Source organism: Peromyscus californicus, unplaced genomic scaffold, assembly GCF_007827085.1.
Source record: "Peromyscus californicus insignis strain IS unplaced genomic scaffold, ASM782708v3 Scaffold_12__1_contigs__length_115047231, whole genome shotgun sequence".
Taxonomy (NCBI): domain Eukaryota; kingdom Metazoa; phylum Chordata; class Mammalia; order Rodentia; family Cricetidae; genus Peromyscus; species Peromyscus californicus.
Genome location: NW_026294413.1, coordinates 114,356,926 through 114,374,958, shown reverse-complemented (window position 1 = coordinate 114,374,958; position 18,033 = coordinate 114,356,926). Strand labels below are relative to the sequence as shown.

The window sequence follows — 18,033 nt, the reverse complement described above, 5'->3', positions numbered from 1 at the left end:
GGGTCATAAGGAGCTGTCTGCCCTCTGGGATCTCAGGATCTAGGCTAGTATATTATAAGAGAGCCTTTGTAAGCCGCTCTAAAAAATTAGACAGATTTTCTTCCTTATCTTGAATTATGTTTTTTAGCTTTTCATAGTTTACTAGTTTGAGGGCAGCCTTACCCAGACCTGCCAGCAGGCAGGTTATAAACTGATCCCTAGCTAGGGAGTCACCTGGGGTATTGTAATCCCAATGTGGGTCCTGATCAGGAACCACCTCAGCCCTGGGTGGATGGGCAGCATTAGTTTGATGATTCTCATCTGCATGTATCTTAGCCTGCTCCCAAACTCATCTGCGCTCCTCAAGAAGTAGGGTATTAGCAAGATCATATATAGATGAAAGGTGAGGCTATAAGCTTGGGTAATATATTAGAATTGTTTAATAAAGGAAGCAGAATTAGAGGTATAGGAACACAGTTTTTTTGTTTGTTTGTTTTGTTTTTTTTGTTGTTTTTGTTTTTTCTGAGAAAGTTCCATGAGGGAGAAAAGGATGTGAACCTTAACCAGTCTATCCACTCTTGCTACCTCTCGCAAAGGGAGAATGGTTGACGGGTCAGCATGGCCAGAGTCGGATCACTTAGCAGCCCAAGAACGAGTGATAGGAGGGGTAAAGTTTGGAGCCAGAGTTGGGTGGTTGGAGCAGCCTGATGTTGGAGAGGAGGAGGCTAGAGGAGGAGCCGGAGGGGCAGACGCCCAAGGAGCAGGAGCAGGAGGTCAGATAGGCAGAGGTTCGTTTGCAGGGTCCAGAGTGGTTGTCAGAGATTCCTCAGGTTCAGGTTGCATAGCTAGGAGCACGTGGGCAGCAAAGAAGGAATCAAGAAGGGAGGGTTCAGAGCTGAGGTTTAAAAAAATAAAGCTTGGATATAAGGCAACTCTTTCCATTTGCCTGTTCGCTGGCAGAAGTTAGATAATTCCCATAAAATATCAGGGTCCAAGGAGCCATTAGGTGGCCATTTTTTGTTGTTATCTAAGGGATATTTAGGACATTTCTTAGTGCAAAGGCAGACAAGCTTAGAGGTCTTTAAGTAAGGCATTAAGCTGAGAGGCTCAAGAGTCTCCAGAAGACATCCCAGGGGAGAGGTAGGGCTAATAGGATTGGAAGCTTTATTTCCCATGGCCGCAGCAGAGAGAAAAAAAATTAAAAAAAACCAAACGTGATCTAAGACTACAATCTCAGGCGTCTCCAAGATTAAGTAAGGATCAGCGATTGGTGCAAGTCATTCAATGCTTCATCAAGCCAGAGAATGAGGGCCACGGTGTATGTAGCCTGCGTACAAGTGTCTGACAGTGGTAGGCGCAAGTCATTTAATGCTTCATCAAGCCAGAGAATGAGGGCAGGGCATATGCAACCCAAGGACCGGGGCACGGGGGATGGGGAGTGGGGGGATGGTCTGACAGCAAGAACAAAATTGTCTCAGACCACAGTTGTGGGAAATGGCTAGAGAATGAAGCCTGCAATGGGGGCTGACTGTAGCCCCAATCCTGGGAACACCAGAAGGATGCAGTACAGTCTACAGTCATTCTCATGGGTCCAGGGGACTGTTTACGCTAACTGAAAAGGGAAAACTCACCAATCGGAGTGGCCAGTGTTGTGTGAAGTGGTCTGGAGGCTGGGCAAATGGAAAAGTGGGCAGTCGTAGATAACCTCAGTACTGTGTAGATGAATAATCTTATTAAATAAGAAACACAGAACCAAATTCAGAGTTAAAAGCCCAAGAGGTCAGAGCAGTAGTTAAGAGCTAGGAAACCCTTTCTTACCCTTCACTGCTGCTGCTGTCCTACCTCTCCGTAAGAGAGCTACATCCTGTGTGTTTGTCCTTTTTATTGACTTTTTGTTCTGCCTTCTCATTGGTTGTAAACCCAACCACATGACTTCCTCGTCACTGCCCATCTATACAGACCTCCAGGTCTTCTATGGTTGGTATTGAGATTAAAGGCGTGTGTCTCCATGCTGGTGGTATCCTTGAACACACAGAGATTTGCCTGTCATGTGATCAGGATTAAGAGCGTGTGCTACCACTGCCAGACTTCTGCTATGGCTTGCTATTAGTTCTGACCTCCAGGTAACTTTATTTATTAACATACAAATAAAATCACATTTCAGTACAAATAAAATATCACCATAGTACTGGGTCCCAGGTGCAGAGATCTGGGAGGATCTGCTTTGTCTTGGCACCAATGTTTTTTATTAAGCAGTGCAAAGTTGTTCATTAAGGGGCACTGTTTACTGTGGGAGAATGCCACAAGGTTCAACAAAACCCACTATAAGAGTTTATTAAGGGAAGGGAACAGAAGGGATGTGCTTAGGCCTATGGGAATGATCGTGCAGGGAAAGGGCAAAGGGATAAGTAGGACCTGCTTTTATAGATCTCCCCCCACATGCACATATGGGCTTAGGTAGCTATGCCCCGCATGCACATAAATTACGTGATCACACAGCACACAGATTACATAGGATGTAAGGCCCTGGGATAACTAAGTATGTTGCCTGGCTACTGGACAGTGCATGTGTGATCATGTAGCTTCGGGAGTGGCTAGGAATTCCAGCACCCCTCCACCCCATTCTAAAGGTGTGAGCTTCTCCATGGATTTCTCCCCTTGTACAGGGAGAGGGACTGGCTGAGTGTTCCCAGCCTCCTTTGATTCTTCCAGAGTTGGTCTTGTGGCCACAGGGATTCAGGGGCCCATCTCAGTCTTATGTTCTTTCTTGCTGTTTGTCCTGAGGAGCACTGGGGCTCACTGTGTGGGAAAACAGTATGGCAGACCAGCTCCCACTTTTACGACCCAGGGTACTCTTGAGTAGGGAAAAGTGAGAAATATTAGCTAGAAAGAGATACCTAGACAGCAAGAGAAAAGACAGGAAACCCAGGATTGCCTCGGGAGGGCTTGGGTCTGAACCCACCAGCCCTGAACTTTATTCCCAAGGGCTTTTTATGACAATGCCAAGGGGAGGAACAAAGACCTCCCCCTTGCTAGATACAGCCAAGTGTAGACCCTTCCAAAAACCTGACTCTCAGGCCCATGGTCCAAGCATCCTCTTTATGCAGAACTGCTGGACAAAGCCACCAGGAACCCCAGATGGGCTCCAACAAAGAAGCATTATCGTTTGTTTTTAACCTGAAACCTAGTGAGTTTGAAAGAACAAAAACCAAACCATTTCCTTGCTTTTGTCGTTCGGAAGTTTCACTAGACTAAAGTGGGCTGCAGAGGGTGTCCCCACAGCTCTTCCTGAGAGGTCACCCACCCACAGACCCTCCTTAATCCTGTTCTGTTACTTTGTTCTTCTCAACTTAAAAAGAGAATCTCTATTTTAGGCATTGGAAGACTATTTTGTAAAGCAGTGAGTTTTCCTTCATCCTTGGTTGGTGATAAGGTGCGGACATCTCTTTTGCTGCACTTGGAGAGTGAAAAGCTCTGTGCTCTTCTGAAGTTCCTATGATGTTTGTAAATAAATAAAAATAGCATTTAACTGGCTTAGAAAAGTGTGAAAAAGAAAGTGACTTGTTCATTTGCTGTATCCTGAAAGGTTCATGTTTGAGTTTGTAAACTATGGCATTTTGTAGTTAAGTGCACCCTAGTTTTGCAGTGAGAATATTAAACATGAAATTCAGACTAACATTTTACTGTTATTTGCTTAAATGACACTAAACTCTGAATAATTATGTCTGTCTCTCTCTCCTTCCCTCCCCCTCTCCCCTCTCTCTGCTGTCTTCGGTAGAGCATGCACCACTTTGAACGTGAATTTTCGGTAAAGTAAGCTATGCTGACTTCTCCAGCTTTGAAGATGCTGTGTTTCTATGTGTGAGATTGGACCCAATGTGTTTGTGTCACTGGTGAACATGGGAAGCAGAACAGAAACTACTCCCTTGTTGGAACATTTCAGAGAAACACAGCATCTTTAAAAGGCCCCCCGCCAAGTCACTTCATCCATATTCATTTCATTTCCATCATGACCTTCTAAAATCTACATTTTCACTCCATTTTAGTTTGGAAATATGAGCTCTAATTGCATCTCTGGTATCTGAGTGCATTTTAATTTTGAAAACTTACTTTCAAAATCGTACTACAAAATGTTGGTTCCTAGTTACTCTTGAAGACAAGTTGTTGGCACAACTTCTTGGCTTTTATAATTGATGACAAATAAATAGTTCTTTCTAACATACACTTGGGGATTCTTGAGTAAGCTGTGAGTCTCCTCATCTGTCTAAGGCCAAGGCAAAGGTGGCCCAAAAAGCTGAGGACTGCTGTGTCCCTGTGTGACTGCTGTCTCCTCTGTGTCTGGTATGGTCTAGTGGCCAGTTGGCTTACCCATCCAGACCTACAGAAACCTGGAGAAACTATTAAACTTGGACTAAGAATAGGTGACTTCAAATGTCCTTTCCAAGAAAGTGTTAGAGATGTTCCTGGCACAACAACCCTCCGAAGATCTAAAATTCATAATTTTTCTTTGCGTACCCAGAGTGCATTCTCTTTCTGGAGCTTGGCTGATTGCCACATTCCTACTGGGTCTAGTAGAGAGGCTTCTGAGAAAGTTAGAACAGCTAGTATTGAGATTTTTGTCTAAGAGAACATGAGCTAGGAAAACTCAGGACTGATCTGGCTGTCATTGTAGATGCACTTTTAGGAGCATGCCCCATCCTAGTTGGGACCTCATATGACTACCAACCCCCAACTTTGAGTTTGTCTGCTCCTCTTTCCTCTTGTCTGTGGCCTTGGGGATAAAGCTACTAGAGGCCTTTTAATAAAAGGGACTTCTTTATAGAGTGTAGGTACAGAGAGAGTGCATGCATCAGGCAGTTGTTTTGGGGTTTGTCTCAGGGCAAATCATGAGCTTGTGTTTGTTCTTTGCCCCTTCCTTTCCTATCTTGACATTTTTGCTAATGGTCCTGTCTTATACTCACTAACCTTTAAAAGAAGCTAACAGACTGTTAAAATGGCCAAAGACAATGAATGGATGGAGTTTGTCCTCAGAGACTAAGCTCCTAGTGTGTTCCTGCCTCTTCTAGTTCTAAGGGCCTCCCCTCAACTTGTAGTATTCCCTAGAGATTGAGTTCTAGCCTTCCTTGCCTTAGGGTATACACCAAGGCCTTCTGTAATTCATGGAACATCAGGCCCTTTGAGATTGGCTGGTAGAGATCCCTGTGAGTAGGCATCAGAGTGTTTACTTTTTCCTACTGGAATGAGCAAAACCATTTCTCACACAGCCCCCTCTTCTGGTTGCTGTACAGGCACAGGCTAGCCCAGCTCCCATGTGAGCAGACATCAGGATGCTCATTCTTCTGTTTACTATACAGGCATAATACTTTAGATGGCATATTGATACAACCAACCTCTTGAGGATTTTGTTACGTGATAGTTTCAGCCTTCACTTAGAAAATAAAGATCCATTTACTGAAACCATCCATCCCTAACTCCCAAACTCTGGTAGTACATTGTGAGATTGTGAGTCCAGAGTCAAGGGTTGGTTCTCTGAAGCCAACCTGTTGTATGCCCAGGCCACCAACCATACTTATGAATTCAAGCCCCTAGGCCTCTCTCTAGCCTTCCTAAACCCTAGACTGTAGGGTAGCCATCTCAGGATGGTCAGTTTCAGGCATGCAGTAGGGTCACCAATGCTGTTGCAGCCCAAACCTGTCTTCTGAGCTTTAACCCTGCAGTGGTTCTTCAGCCAGAGGTCTGAGCACAAAGCTGGGAGGGGGAAACCTACAGCTCCTGATCCGGTCTAATACTTCTGCTGCCCTTCTCTGGCCACTAAGATAGTGCCTAGTGTATGAGTTATTGATAGCCATTCATTCCCACATGGGCAGAGAGCTTCCTCCTCTGGCAGCCTTGGTACTGCATGCTGTCAGGCAAGAGACACAGTTCCCAGAGCTTCAAGAGAGCCCTCCCTGACTCCAGCATTTCACTGTCATTACTCAAATGCCGTAAGTGGAATACTTCTACCCTCATCCCACCTGGGCTTCTCACCTCAGTAGTCACTTCAAGGTCTATAACCCTATGATGGAAAGCCAGGAATGTCTTCCATAATCTATCCTATATACAACCTAATTGAATTTCATTCATTGTTGAGCAGAATCAATGTAAATTACATTTTGTTCATTTGTCTGTATTTAATCTTTATTTGTATTGCTATGGTATCATTATTTGAGAATTCCATGATTGCAGAGCATAAGAATGTGCATTTGTGTGATTTTTTTTTTTAAATCAGCTGCCTTAGGTTGGGGTAAGGGTATAAAGGAAGGTAAGTGGTTTTTGTGAATTGCAAGACTTTGGCCATTGCTTGTCCCACTTAGTGGAAAGGAGGTACTTGAGTCTTTCCTCCTTCATCCACATTTAGTGGACCAGGTGTCTTGCCTGTTATTCTTGCAGCTCATAGCAGTGTGGTAACAACAGATAAGTAGGGCCTTAGAAAACCACAGTGCCCATAACTGTCACACATTAAAGCCTATTATGGCAGTGATGTTTCACATTAGAAAGAACAGTTTGGGGTTGGGGATTTAGCTCAGTGGTAGAGCGCTTGCCTAGCAAGCGCAAGGCCCTGGGTTCAGTCCTCAGCTCCAGAAAAAAAAAAGTTTACCGAGTGATTTTTGAGAAGAAAAAAAAAAAAAAAAGAAATTTAAGGACTGGCTAGCTGGCTCAGCAGGTAAAAGTGCAGGACCCCAAGCCTTAACAGCCTGAGTAGTCTCCAGGACTCAAATGGTGGAAAGAGAGAACTGACTGCCACAAGTTGTCCTCTGAGTTCCACACAAGCACTGTAGCATGCGTGTGTAGGTGCACATACACAATAAATAAACATTTAAAAAAATTCACCTGAAGGATGTTTTAGGTACCCAGGTTCCTGCTCTTTGTCCAGGATCCCTGATGCTTGTGCGCACACACACACCCATGTGGGCTCACTCTGTTCTTGGGTCGTCAGACTTCCCCTTGAAAATGCCATTGCCAGGGAGAGAGCCCTTTCTCTAAAAGCCTGCTGACAAGTACTATATGTTTCTTTAATCCAGCCCAACAGGAAATCATTCAAACCAGATTCAAAATGCCAATAACCAGCTGGCATTAGCTCCTAGTTGAGAATCCTGAATGGCTTATTCTCTAACAGGCCAACAGATGTCACTCCTGCTTTTGTCATCAAGTTCTGTCTCTACTTAAAGCCAAATAATGGCTCACTTTCCATATACTTAACCCTTAACCTTAAGGTTTTCTATCACTTAAGGCTTTGGATGTTTTACAACAGTACACGCTTTTCAAATGAAGATGCAGTTTGTGGTGCTGTGAGATCATGTCATAATGCTTGCTGTGCAAGCATGAGGACCTGAGTTTGGATTCCTGGCACCCAAAACAAATAAATAAATAGCAAGGAGCATAGCACATGCTTGTAAAACTGCAAAGCTGAGATAGTGACAGGAGGATCCCTGGGGCTTGCTGGCCTAGCCTAGCCAATCACAGCCTTCAAATATTGTGTGAGGAAGCAGCTAGGGATTGTTCATCCCTTTGGCCCAACTCTGTATGCAGATATCTGTCTTACCCTGTGTACTCAGTAGGTAGAGCCGACCTGCTGTGAGTGGAGTCTGAGCCACTCTAGGGAGAGATGTCACTGTGTGGTTTCACATAATCCCTGATACTCAATTCAATTCTCTTCTCACATGACTGTCATTTGAAAGAAATGCAACCTTTAAATCCCCCCTTTGTTGCTTCAAGCTCTTTCTTTTCTTTTTTAAATTAGTTTGAAAACACCCTGAATACTGGGTTTTAGCTCCTCTGAGAATATGCAGTCTCCCCAGAGTCCACTCTGCCCTGGCCCAGGTAGTATCAGTATGCTTATCAGGTGGAAAGGTGGAACACTGACCTTCTTTTTCCTCTACAGGGCTGTCTTCTGCATTACCTCCACCTCCTCCACCACCTCCGCCTCCACCAGCAGGTCACTCAACAACCTCAGGCACAGAGATACCTGTCCCACTCCTGCCCCAGGCTGTGAATGGTGTGAACCGTGGGGCCTTGCTCAACTCCATCCAGAATTTCCAAAAGGGAACTTTAAGGAAAGCCAAAACCTGTGATCACAGTGCTCCTAAGATTGGCTGATGTTTCCTGTTTACACTGGGCAAGCTCTTCTGTCCCACTCCCACCCAACTTCCTCTTCCTAGGTGAGTCCTTGCACAGCCTCCCTCAAGTCCCTTCCTTGGGTGAGTCCTTGCAAAGCCAGTACAGCCAGTCTTGCAAGAGGGAAATGCTCTCCAAGTAGAATAAAGTGGGGCCAGCATTGCTGCCTTAACATTTTACTCTTCTGTGACTCTAATGGGCTTCCTTTAGGGGCAGCAGCATATGGAATCATTATTTGCACCAGCTAAAGGAAAATGACAAAAAAGCAAAAGCAATGACAATATTCTGTCACAGCAGTGACTGGCCTGTTACTGTCCCTCCTACTCTATCAGAAGCGTTCTCATAGCTCATTCCTCTGAAGCATTTTCTGGTTATTTCTTAGGTAGTTCACCTCAGATGCTAACATTAACCAAGGCTGAGGTAGAGAAGCAAGAGCTCTCTTCATTCTCCCTTTCGCAGGACAGGGGGAATTCCTGTCTCAAGTTCAATGGCAATCTCACTGTGGCTGAGAGCAGCCACTCTGGATTTATAGTTCTTTTCAGTTAGAATGTACCAAAACAGACAGAAAAACATTAACCATAGAAAAAGCTCTTGCTGATTAAAGGGTTGTCTTAGTCCTCAGCATTTAGGTCCAGGTTGGGTAGGGGAAGAGTCAGCATTACAAGTGAATCTGGCATCGATGGCAATCACTTCTGATTTGATTTATCTAACTTCAGCATCTTTTCTGATGTTACTCAGTTATTAGAAATCTTTCATTCTGTGATTTGTTTAAACCTTTAAATAAATTGCACTTTAAAGGATTATAAAAAAATCCATTTTAAAATTTAAATACACATATCAGTGTTGGTTACTATGCAGAATGAATGTCATTATGTATAGTTTCATGTAATCTGTGATATACTCAGCTGTATTTTTATTAAAATAAATCATGACAAGAAAATGTTGTGGCTTTGCTAGGTATTTCATGAGAACTTCCTACAGCACATTTTGTGAAGAAAGTGTAGTGTCACAAGTGTATTCATTCCCTGTCTCCTTATCCCTTCATAATTGCTAATAGCCTTTACTATGTAGAGACCATCTGTATGTTTCCATAACTTGTTGAAAACAATCCTTTCCATCAAGTTCTAAAGAGGCTCATATATGACAATATCTGGTTTTGGCACTGTGGAAGAGTACCCAACACGAATCTTTTTCATTTCAAAAAGAAATTTCAAAAAAATTTTATTAAAATTTGGTATGAAGAGTCAACATACTATGCTTGGGATATAACTCAGTTGGCAAAGTGCTTGTATAGCACTCAGGAAGCCCTGGATCAGCATTTTATCAACTAAGCATGGTGGTATGTGTCTATAGCACTTGGAAGGTAGAGGTAGTTGGGTCAAAATCTCAAGGTAATCATCCTCTACTGAATAATGAGTCTTGAGCCAGGCGGATCTCTGTGAGTTCGAGGCCAGCCTGGTCTCTAAAGCGAGTTCCAGGAAAGGCGCAAAGCTACACAGAGAAACCCTGTCTCGAAAAACCAAAAAAATAAAATAAAATAAAATAAAATAAATACTGAGTCTGCCTCAAAAAAAAAAAAAAAAAAAAAGGCTGTTCAGCTGTGGACAGTGCTGTGTGGACTAGTGACCAGTCTGATGGAAACCTGGAGCTGAGTGCTTCTGTTTTCACAATTTTGGGTAAAGTTTAAGATATATAAATAAAAGCAAATAGGGTCTGGAGATGTAGTACAGCACTTGGCTAACATACTTGTGATCCTGGAAATTAAAAAAAAAAACAAAAACAAAAACCCAAAAACTTCAATTAGGGCCAGGTATGGTGGCACATACCTTTAATGTCAGCTCTTGGGAGGCAGAGGCAGGTGGCTCTCTATGAGATCCTGGTCTACAGATAGTTCTGGGTCAGCCAGGGATACAGTGAAATCCTTTTTCATTTGACACTAATTTCTTAGTACTCTAAGACTTACACATACATTATTTCACTAATACAAAAATTCAACTACTTGCTGGGCAGTGGTGGCTCTTGCCTTTAATCCCAGCACTTGGGAGGCAGAGGCAGGCAGATCTCTGAGTTTGAGGCCAGGCTGTTCTACAAAGTGAGTACCCAGACAGCCAGAACTGTTACAGAGAGAAACTCTGTCTCGGGGTTGAGGGGGTGGTGGGAGGAAAATACAATTTACTCATAGGTAGGAATCCCCTTTATTCCTTATCAAAACAATTTAACAGCAAATGTAGATAATATACTTTTTAAACATATAAGTTATCTTCTGGGGGGAATATCTTTCATCAGGACTCTGCAACATTCTTGCCCCTTATAGTGAAAGAGGATAAATACTTATATTAATCTTATTCAAAGACTAGATTAACAGTAACAGACAAAGAAAGTATAGCATCTAGAGCGAGGAGTGGAGTTTTCCACTCATAAGCATGTTTAAACTTCTTACCAGTACAGAGACACCTGCTGCTGCTGTAGAATTAACTTTATGATTAGTAAAGTTTCTCAGTACACATCAGATGAAGTCCCAACAAGTATTTTAAATAAATTTCAATGACTTGATATTCAAAGTCCAAATTAGACATTCAATGTCTTCTTTACTGCAAATATGATGTCTTTGACCTGAGGTATGGAGTTGTCTTCCAGGATCTTTGCATAAGGCATAGGGACATCAGCACCAGTGACACGAACAGCAGGAGCATCAAGGAAATTGAATGCAGGGCCTGGAGAAGAGAAGGTTCACCTGAGAGGCTGATTTGGGACTCAGAAAGAGAAAAACAAGGTAATGAACTCTAGTTATTAGGGCACTGCTTTTGACTTGACTTTTTAAAACATTTACCTAAAGGACAAAAACCCTAGACTGACAAGTTGAAAAGTCATTTGGTCACCCCTAGCTTTTGATCTCTTTTCAGTTGGTATTCAAGTACACTGGTCACTACAGTTTGACTGTATTCTATTCTTTGAAATACCTTCCATGATTCTGGCACAAATCTCAGCTCCCACTCCAAATTGTGGCCAGCCTCCTTCCACAGTTACAAGGTGATTTGTCTTCATGACACTGGCTTCTATGGCTTCAATGTCCATTGGTCTGATAGTACGCAAATTTATCACCTAAAGGCAATGCAGTAAATAAGCTTTATAGAAACCAAGAGACAAATACAGCCTCAACCCCAAAACATCACTTCTTTTTTGTTTTTGTTAATCTCTGGGTCTAAGAAAACTGAACCTACCTATCAATAGGTACACAAACAGTAGAGACTAAAAGGAAAACCAGTACAGCAGTGCAAACCTGTAATCCCAACACTTGGGAGGCTGAGGCAGGAGGACCACATATTTGAGGATAGTGTGGGCTACACAGGGAGACCTTGTCTTAAACAGAAAGTAAAAGATCTTACAATTAAATCAGAAACCTGTATTCCCATCACAGAAAGCTTTGCTCACCTATAGGATTCATCATCCCTCTTATCAAAATAAATAGGTGAGGCCCTACATCATGATAGCCTATGGAGTAGAATTTCTTTTATCCTCATTTTATAGCTTATGAAACACAGTAAGTAATACTTTCCAAGGAGAACTACTTGGTAGGTTCTACACAGGAGATTAGATTTAGTTACTTCTGAAGTCCAGCTCCAAGGCTGGATCTTGTGCGTGTGTGATTGTATGTGCACACACATGAGGAGTCAGAGAATGACCTCGGGTTTCTTGCTCAATTGTTCACCTTATTTTTTAGAAATGGTCTCTCACTGAATCTGGAGCTAACTAATTGGTTAGACTGGATGGCTAAGCTAGCAAGCACCAGGGATCCTCCCTCCTAGCACTGTCTCCCTAGGGCTGGGATAAATGCTGCCACACCTGGCTTGTTTGGTTTTTGTTTCCATGTGAGTGCTAGAGATCCAAACTCAGGTCCTCATGCTTGCACACCTCTCTCTCAAGACCAGCAAGACTGGATCTTAACTTGAGAAGGTACTTAAAAGTTGTTTGGTTTTGTGTGTGTGTGTGTGTGTGTGTGTGTGTGTGTGTGTGTGTGTGTGTGTGTGTGTGTGTGTGTCTCCTGGGGATTAGATTTTCAACTAATTAGATTTCAGCAACTTAACCTGCTAAGCCAACTCAGCAGCCTTGAGTCTTTTTTTTTTTTTTTAAGATGTATTTATTATGTATATAATGTTAGAAGAGGACACCAAATCTCATTACAGATGGTTGTGAGTCACCATGTGGTTGCTGGAAATTGAACTCAGGACCTCTGGGAGATCAGTCAATGCTCTTAACCCTTGAGCCATCTCTCCAGCCCCCACAGCCTTGAGTCTTAAGAGGAGTTTCTGATTTAAAGAAGTGGGGGGGAGAGTGAATGTCCACTTACCTCACATTCAATTCCCTCCTTAGACAATACAGCTGCAGCTTCTAGGCAGTGGCCCACTGGTCTTGAATGGGCAACTACAGTGATGTGGGTCCCTGAAATAAAGTGGTCACAGATTAAAGGTCAATGGATCTAATGTAGCACTGGTGATTCTACAGCCAGCTATAGCTCATGCCTTATCAGACCTTCACTTTATTTCAGTGAGCTAAGAAATGAGGTTGTATTCTTGGACACGGAATACAAACGTACTAGACAGAAATTCAGAAAGGCCTAACTTGAACTCATTCATCCTTTACTTTGTAAGTCAAAACTACATGGCAGTATCTTCTGACCTATGCAAACACAAGGGCTACAGTAAAAAAAAATGATTAATGCATATTTAGTATACATTAGTAGGTGTTCTTTTTTTTTTTTTTAAGATTTATTTATTATGTATACAGTGTTCTACCTGCATGCCAGGAGAGGGTGCCAGATCTCATTAGAGATGGTTGTGAGCACCATGTGGTTGCTGGGAATTGAACTCAGGACCTCTGGAAAAACAGCCAGTGCTCTTAACTGCTGAGCCATCTCTCCAGCCTCCTAGTAGGTGTTCTTACCTTGCCTTTCGATTTTGGCTTTTCCAATAGGAATCAGAAAATCTTTTGATTGAGCTTCTGCAGGAAGTTCAAACGCAACTCCATACATCAGTTCATTCTCTAGCATCACCACTGCAAGATATAGTAAGTTCTCAAACAGACAAAATGACTAAGAATACATATATAATAAAATCATTCATCTTCTAAATACTAAGAAGCTTCGTCTATCAGTCTAGAAGCTTCAGGATGGTTTACTTGCTGACACCTGCAGTTTGGTCAATATTATTCTATCTGCTGAGGTTAAGCCAATGGTGCAGGTATGCAGTAAGTAACTAGCACCTTACAATGAGGAGGAAAAGCACAGTTTTTACTGTCTTCCTGTCATTAGCACTTTACATATGCTATGCCTATGCCAAAATAGATGCCCTTGAACCATAATGCAGAGTTCACGTCAGTTTTTAATGTTACTATGCTGACCTGGATTATCATCACGAATGGCCGATTTAATAAGTCCTTTTGCATCCTCGGAATTCCAGGGGCTGACCACTTTTAAACCCGGGCAGTGCCCATACCATGCAGCAAAGCATTGTGAGTGCTGAGCAGCTACACCTGCTGAGGCACCATTGGGCCCCCTGAATACTATGGGCACAGGCTGAAGGCCGGCAGACATGTAGTAAGTCTTGGCAGCTGAGTTTATAACCTGGTCAATGGCTTGCATAGAGAAGTTGAAGGTCATAAATTCACAGATGGGCCGCAACCCAGCCTGTCAAGTAGAAAACATCAATGTTAAAAAGACTAAACAGAACAAGGATGAGTGCTAAATAACCATTCCACTCTTCCAATATGCAAACAATATTTTCTTTCTTTTTGTGGGTTTTTCAAAACAGGATTTCTCTGTGTAGTCCAGGCTGTCCTGGAACTCACTCTGTAGATCAGGCTTGCCTTGAACTCAGAGATCCACCTGCCTGTTTCCTAAGTACTGGGGTTAGGTTAAAGGTGAGCGCCCCCACGCCCAATTCAAACAACAGTTTCAGAAGATAATATTAAAGGAAATCTCCTTAGATAAACTTCATATTACATACCATAGCCGCACCAACAGCGATTCCAGCAAAGCCCATCTGTAAAGCAAATAGCAGCCTAAGAAAACATCCACAGAAATTAAAACTAAATACTCAACGAGCTCCTCAAAGCCGATCTGGAAGGCTTACCTCTGATATGGGAGTATCTATGATCCTCTTGTCACCATATTTCTTCCATAGGCCTCTGCTAACCTACAATTAAGATTTAACCCCATGACTTTCAAGTGTTTGTCAGGGCAAATGGGTACTTTTTGATGTTATATCAAGTTACCAATTCCAGTTACCTTGTATGCACCATCATACTGGGCAACTTCTTCCCCAAGCAGAAATACCTTCTCATCTCTTTCTAGTTCTTCATCCATACCTTGATTAATAGCTTCACGAACTGTCAACTGTCATACGGGTATATAAACAGGAAATTAGCTAAAGGATTACTTAGATACCATGAAGATTTCCTTCCTTATACTTACCTAGGCTGCCCACAACGTAAAACATAAATTTGACACTCAAGCAGGCATTTACTTTTAAAGTTCCAAGAATCTGAGGAGGCAAGATGGCCAAGTCTGATGAGTTTGATACCTAGGTCCCACATGGTGGAAGGAGGAAACTGATTCTCTGGAAGCTGACCTCAAGTGCACATGTGCACACCCACACATATAAACAAAGCAGATAAATGCATATCATACAAATTAAAGTTCCAAGAACTTGCCAGGTGGTGGTGGTGGCGGCGGCGGCGGTGCTCGCCTTTAATCCCAGCACTCAGGAAGCAGAGCCAGGCGGATCTCTGTGAGTTCGAGGCCAGTCTGGTCTACAGAGCGAGACCCAGGAAAGGCACCAAAACTACACAGAGAAACCCTGTCTTGAAAAAACAAAAACAACAAAACAAAAATTCCAAGAACTTAAAAGTAAGACTCTGTCACTAATCCTTCACTAGATGTTAATGGCAAGCTTACAGAACACTTGTAGTGTTGTTGTTGATGGACACCAAGGCAAGAAAATTGATGGATCCCTAAACTAGCTCACAGGCAGTTTCCTAAGTAGAAAGTATGCTAGGCTGTTTTATCACTACCTTTGGAGTACTACGAGGCAGAGAACTAGCAAGGAAGTCTTAACTAAGGCTAAGTATTAAGCACTCACTAGTGCCCAACACTTGACATCCACAATGCAGGAGCTGCTACTTTAATATGTAGAATGGTAAAACCCTCCACTTCTAGATATACTATGCCAAAGAACTGAATGCAGGGACCCAAGCATGTATCTGCAGCACCATTACAAATCCAAAGGGTGGAAACAGGCCAAATATCCACCCCTGAATAAATGTATAAAATGTACAAAGGATGATTCACCCTTTCAAAGAACAAATTCTGATGTATTCTACAAAACGGATGAACCTTGAAGCTACTGTGAGAAGTTAAATAAGCCAGACACAAAAGGACAAAAGACTCAATTTACATGGCATTCTAGAACAAGCAAACTCATAGGGTCAGAAAAGTACAATATGGTATATAAGAGCAGTTGTTGTAGTGTGAGTTATTATCGTGTAACGGCCAGCGTTCTTGTTTGGGATGATCAAAATAAGTTCTAAAAGTGAATAGTGAATATGGTGAATGCATTCGATGCCAATAAACTTTACATTTTAGCAAAAGATTTTAAAGTAATATTTTACCACAATTTCGGGGGTGGGGGGAATGTCAGGGAAGCAGCCGGTCGCTTATTAGACTGCCACCAGCCTCGCGGGGATGGGTGTCAGTGTGAGTGGCGCCAGGCGGGGACAGAGGCAGCGCGATCATCCGCAGGACTCGGCCGCCGCCAGGGTCCGCGATGCCACCAGGCCTCTCAGGCCTGCGCCCGGGACCGAGGACTCCCTCCCGGCCTTGCCCAACGTCGGCGCCGGTTACCTGCAGTGCCGCGGGCGCCGAGCGGTGAAAACGCCTCTTCAGCAGCCCGGAAACCTGGCAGGGAGAGGGAAGGAGGTTCAGGGAGGGCACGGGGCAGACCGCGGGCGTGCGGGGGCCGCTACCTACCTGCCGCAAATGTCCCCGCACCATGCCAGCCACCGCCGCCATCTTGCTTGTGTCCTCTACTTGCCGCCTAATGACAACACAGAAGCGCTGCAGACCCGTCCTGGCGCAACCAATGGTGGGGCGTGACGACTCCAGGGCCCGCCTCCGTCGGGCAAAGCCAATAGAGAGTGATGATTAAGGGTTCCGCCTTCCTAGGGCAGCCAATAGCAAGGTGCGATGCCAGAGAGTCCCGCCCTAGGCTCTGCCCTATGGGCCTCTGCGAGCGTAGCCAACGGTAGGGTGCGGCTCCTGCGAGCCCTGCCCACCCGGCTGGTCGGGAACCTGCCAAGGTGGTGTGTAGGTACTTTGATCCTCTGACCAGCGCAGTCGAGAAGACTTTGCAGACCGCCTGCAACGGCTGTCATGCAGCTAGCACGCTGTGCGCACACCTCTGAACTGCTGCCTGCCCACGTGCCGAGACAGTGCGGCCTGACTGACTGAGGACGGAGGGACCTTAAGGCCACCCCCTTTGCGGGCACTGTGGCCCTTGAGTACCACGTGGCTCTTGCACCCAGTCCAGTGGAGGGGGACGAAATAAACGAAATAAAAAGGCAAGGAAACGCTATGACTGCACCTCAGTATGACAGAGGAAAAAGTTTATTATAGATATATGGGAGAGCATAGCCGGAGGCAGAGACATATGGGAGAGCCCTCGCTATTTATGAATGGACGTTGTCCATTGACTATAAACAATAGCTTTCAAGTATCCATTGTGTCCGCTGTGTGACAAGTATTGTGATGTGTGCTTCATAAGTGACTGTAGGTGGTTTCTGTTAGTTTTATCTCCACCTAGGCGTGAAGAGGTGAGGAAGTTGTTCTAATCATGCTGAATTTTGATGGCATACCTTCCAAGTTTCAAACCCGGGACAAATGGCTGAGGTGCCTATTTAACATATCAAAGGGGACTTGGTTCTCCCCGGTTCTCCCAGCATCCTTCAGTCCTTATCTGTTCCTGGGTATGTCTGGCATATCCCACCCCTCTACCCTGAGCTCTCCAGCCAAAGCACTGAGCTGCCGGCCCCAGAGGCTCTTCCCCATCTAATCCAGACATTTTGGTTCTTGGCCCTTTTTTACCTTTGCCCTCTTGGCTGCTGCACCCGATTCCCGTTCCCTCCTCTCCTCACATGGCCCAGCTCAGCCTGGCCAAATCCACTCTGTACTCTTCCAGATGTCTCTGCCTCTGGCTATGCTCTCCTATATATCTATAATAAATTTTCTCCTCCACCATACCGAGGAGTAATCATGTCCTTTCCTTTCTTTTTTATTTCTTTTTTTTTTTTTTTTCCCACTCAATACCCAGACTGGAGAAGTCTGAAGCCTGAAGATTTGGTAGGGCTAGAGATAGACATTTGGGAATAGCTGCTTAGATGTGACTTTTATTTTCTGCATTCTGTCTCATCTGTAAATGGAAGGATGAACACAGAGGTGTGGGATCAACTCCTTCCAAATCTCTCTCACTGCTGCCATCTGGTGGTCATGTTGTAAGAAATATCAAATATGAGCCAGGCGTTGGTGGTGTGTGCCTTTAATCCCAGCATTTAGGAGGCAGAGGCAGGCGGATCTCTGAGTTCGAGGTCAGCCTGATCTACAGAGCAAGTTCCAAGACAGCCAGGGCAACAGAGAAACTCTCAGAAAAAAAAGGAAAGAAAGAAAGAAGGAAGGAAGAAAGAAAGAAAAGAAAAGAAAGAAACAAAGAAAGAAAGAAAAGAAAGAGCAAATATGGATCTTTTCTATCAAATACTAAAAAAAACCTGTGTTTGGGACAAGGACTTTTCAATTTCCCCTGCTTTGAAGGACTTTCATGGAATGTCTTTTTGTTTTTGTTTTCCCATGAGATG

The 18,033-nt window shown here is 43.8% G+C and overlaps 2 protein-coding genes across 9 annotated transcripts in view; one reads left to right on the top strand and one right to left on the bottom strand.

Annotated features, from left to right (window-relative positions):
• The window catches only part of Pxk (PX domain containing serine/threonine kinase like), an 88,375-nt gene extending 78,690 nt beyond the window's left edge, over positions 1–9,685 (top strand). For 4 of the 8 annotated variants that reach the window (XM_052734173.1, XM_052734172.1, XM_052734170.1 and 1 more), the window contains one exon: positions 7,901–9,685. In XM_052734173.1, coding sequence (XP_052590133.1) covers positions 7,901–8,115 — 215 coding nt within the window. In that variant the 3' untranslated portion in view covers positions 8,116–9,685. Of the gene's footprint in view, positions 1–3,757; positions 3,793–7,900 lie in introns of all 8 variants that reach the window. The other 4 variants (XM_052734177.1, XM_052734175.1, XM_052734178.1 and 1 more) reach the window with 2 other exon arrangements.
• Positions 9,686–10,312: 627 nt separating this feature from the next.
• Positions 10,313–16,248, bottom strand: Pdhb (pyruvate dehydrogenase E1 subunit beta). The gene is made up of 10 exons (XM_052734179.1): positions 16,157–16,248; positions 16,031–16,084; positions 14,417–14,524; positions 14,262–14,324; positions 14,136–14,171; positions 13,531–13,816; positions 13,075–13,185; positions 12,482–12,573; positions 11,094–11,235; positions 10,313–10,847 (listed from the first exon to the last, which is right to left on the bottom strand). Exons 1-10 carry the CDS (start codon positions 16,196–16,198, stop codon positions 10,702–10,704), a joined length of 1,080 nt encoding a protein of 359 aa, XP_052590139.1. The 5' UTR covers positions 16,199–16,248; the 3' UTR covers positions 10,313–10,701.
• Between the last annotated feature and the right edge of the window lie 1,785 nt (positions 16,249–18,033).

Coding starts and splice junctions, on each gene's coding strand:
- Pdhb (XM_052734179.1), bottom strand. CDS start 16,198: ATGGCGGCGGTGGCTGGCATGGTGCGGGGACATTTGCGGCAG. Junction 14,172..14,261: donor TAGATACTCCCATATCAGAG/GTAAGCCTTCCA, acceptor TTTGCTTTACAG/ATGGGCTTTGCTGGAATCGC. Junction 13,817..14,135: donor TCGCTGTTGGTGCGGCTATG/GTATGTAATATG, acceptor TCTACTTGACAG/GCTGGGTTGCGGCCCATCTG.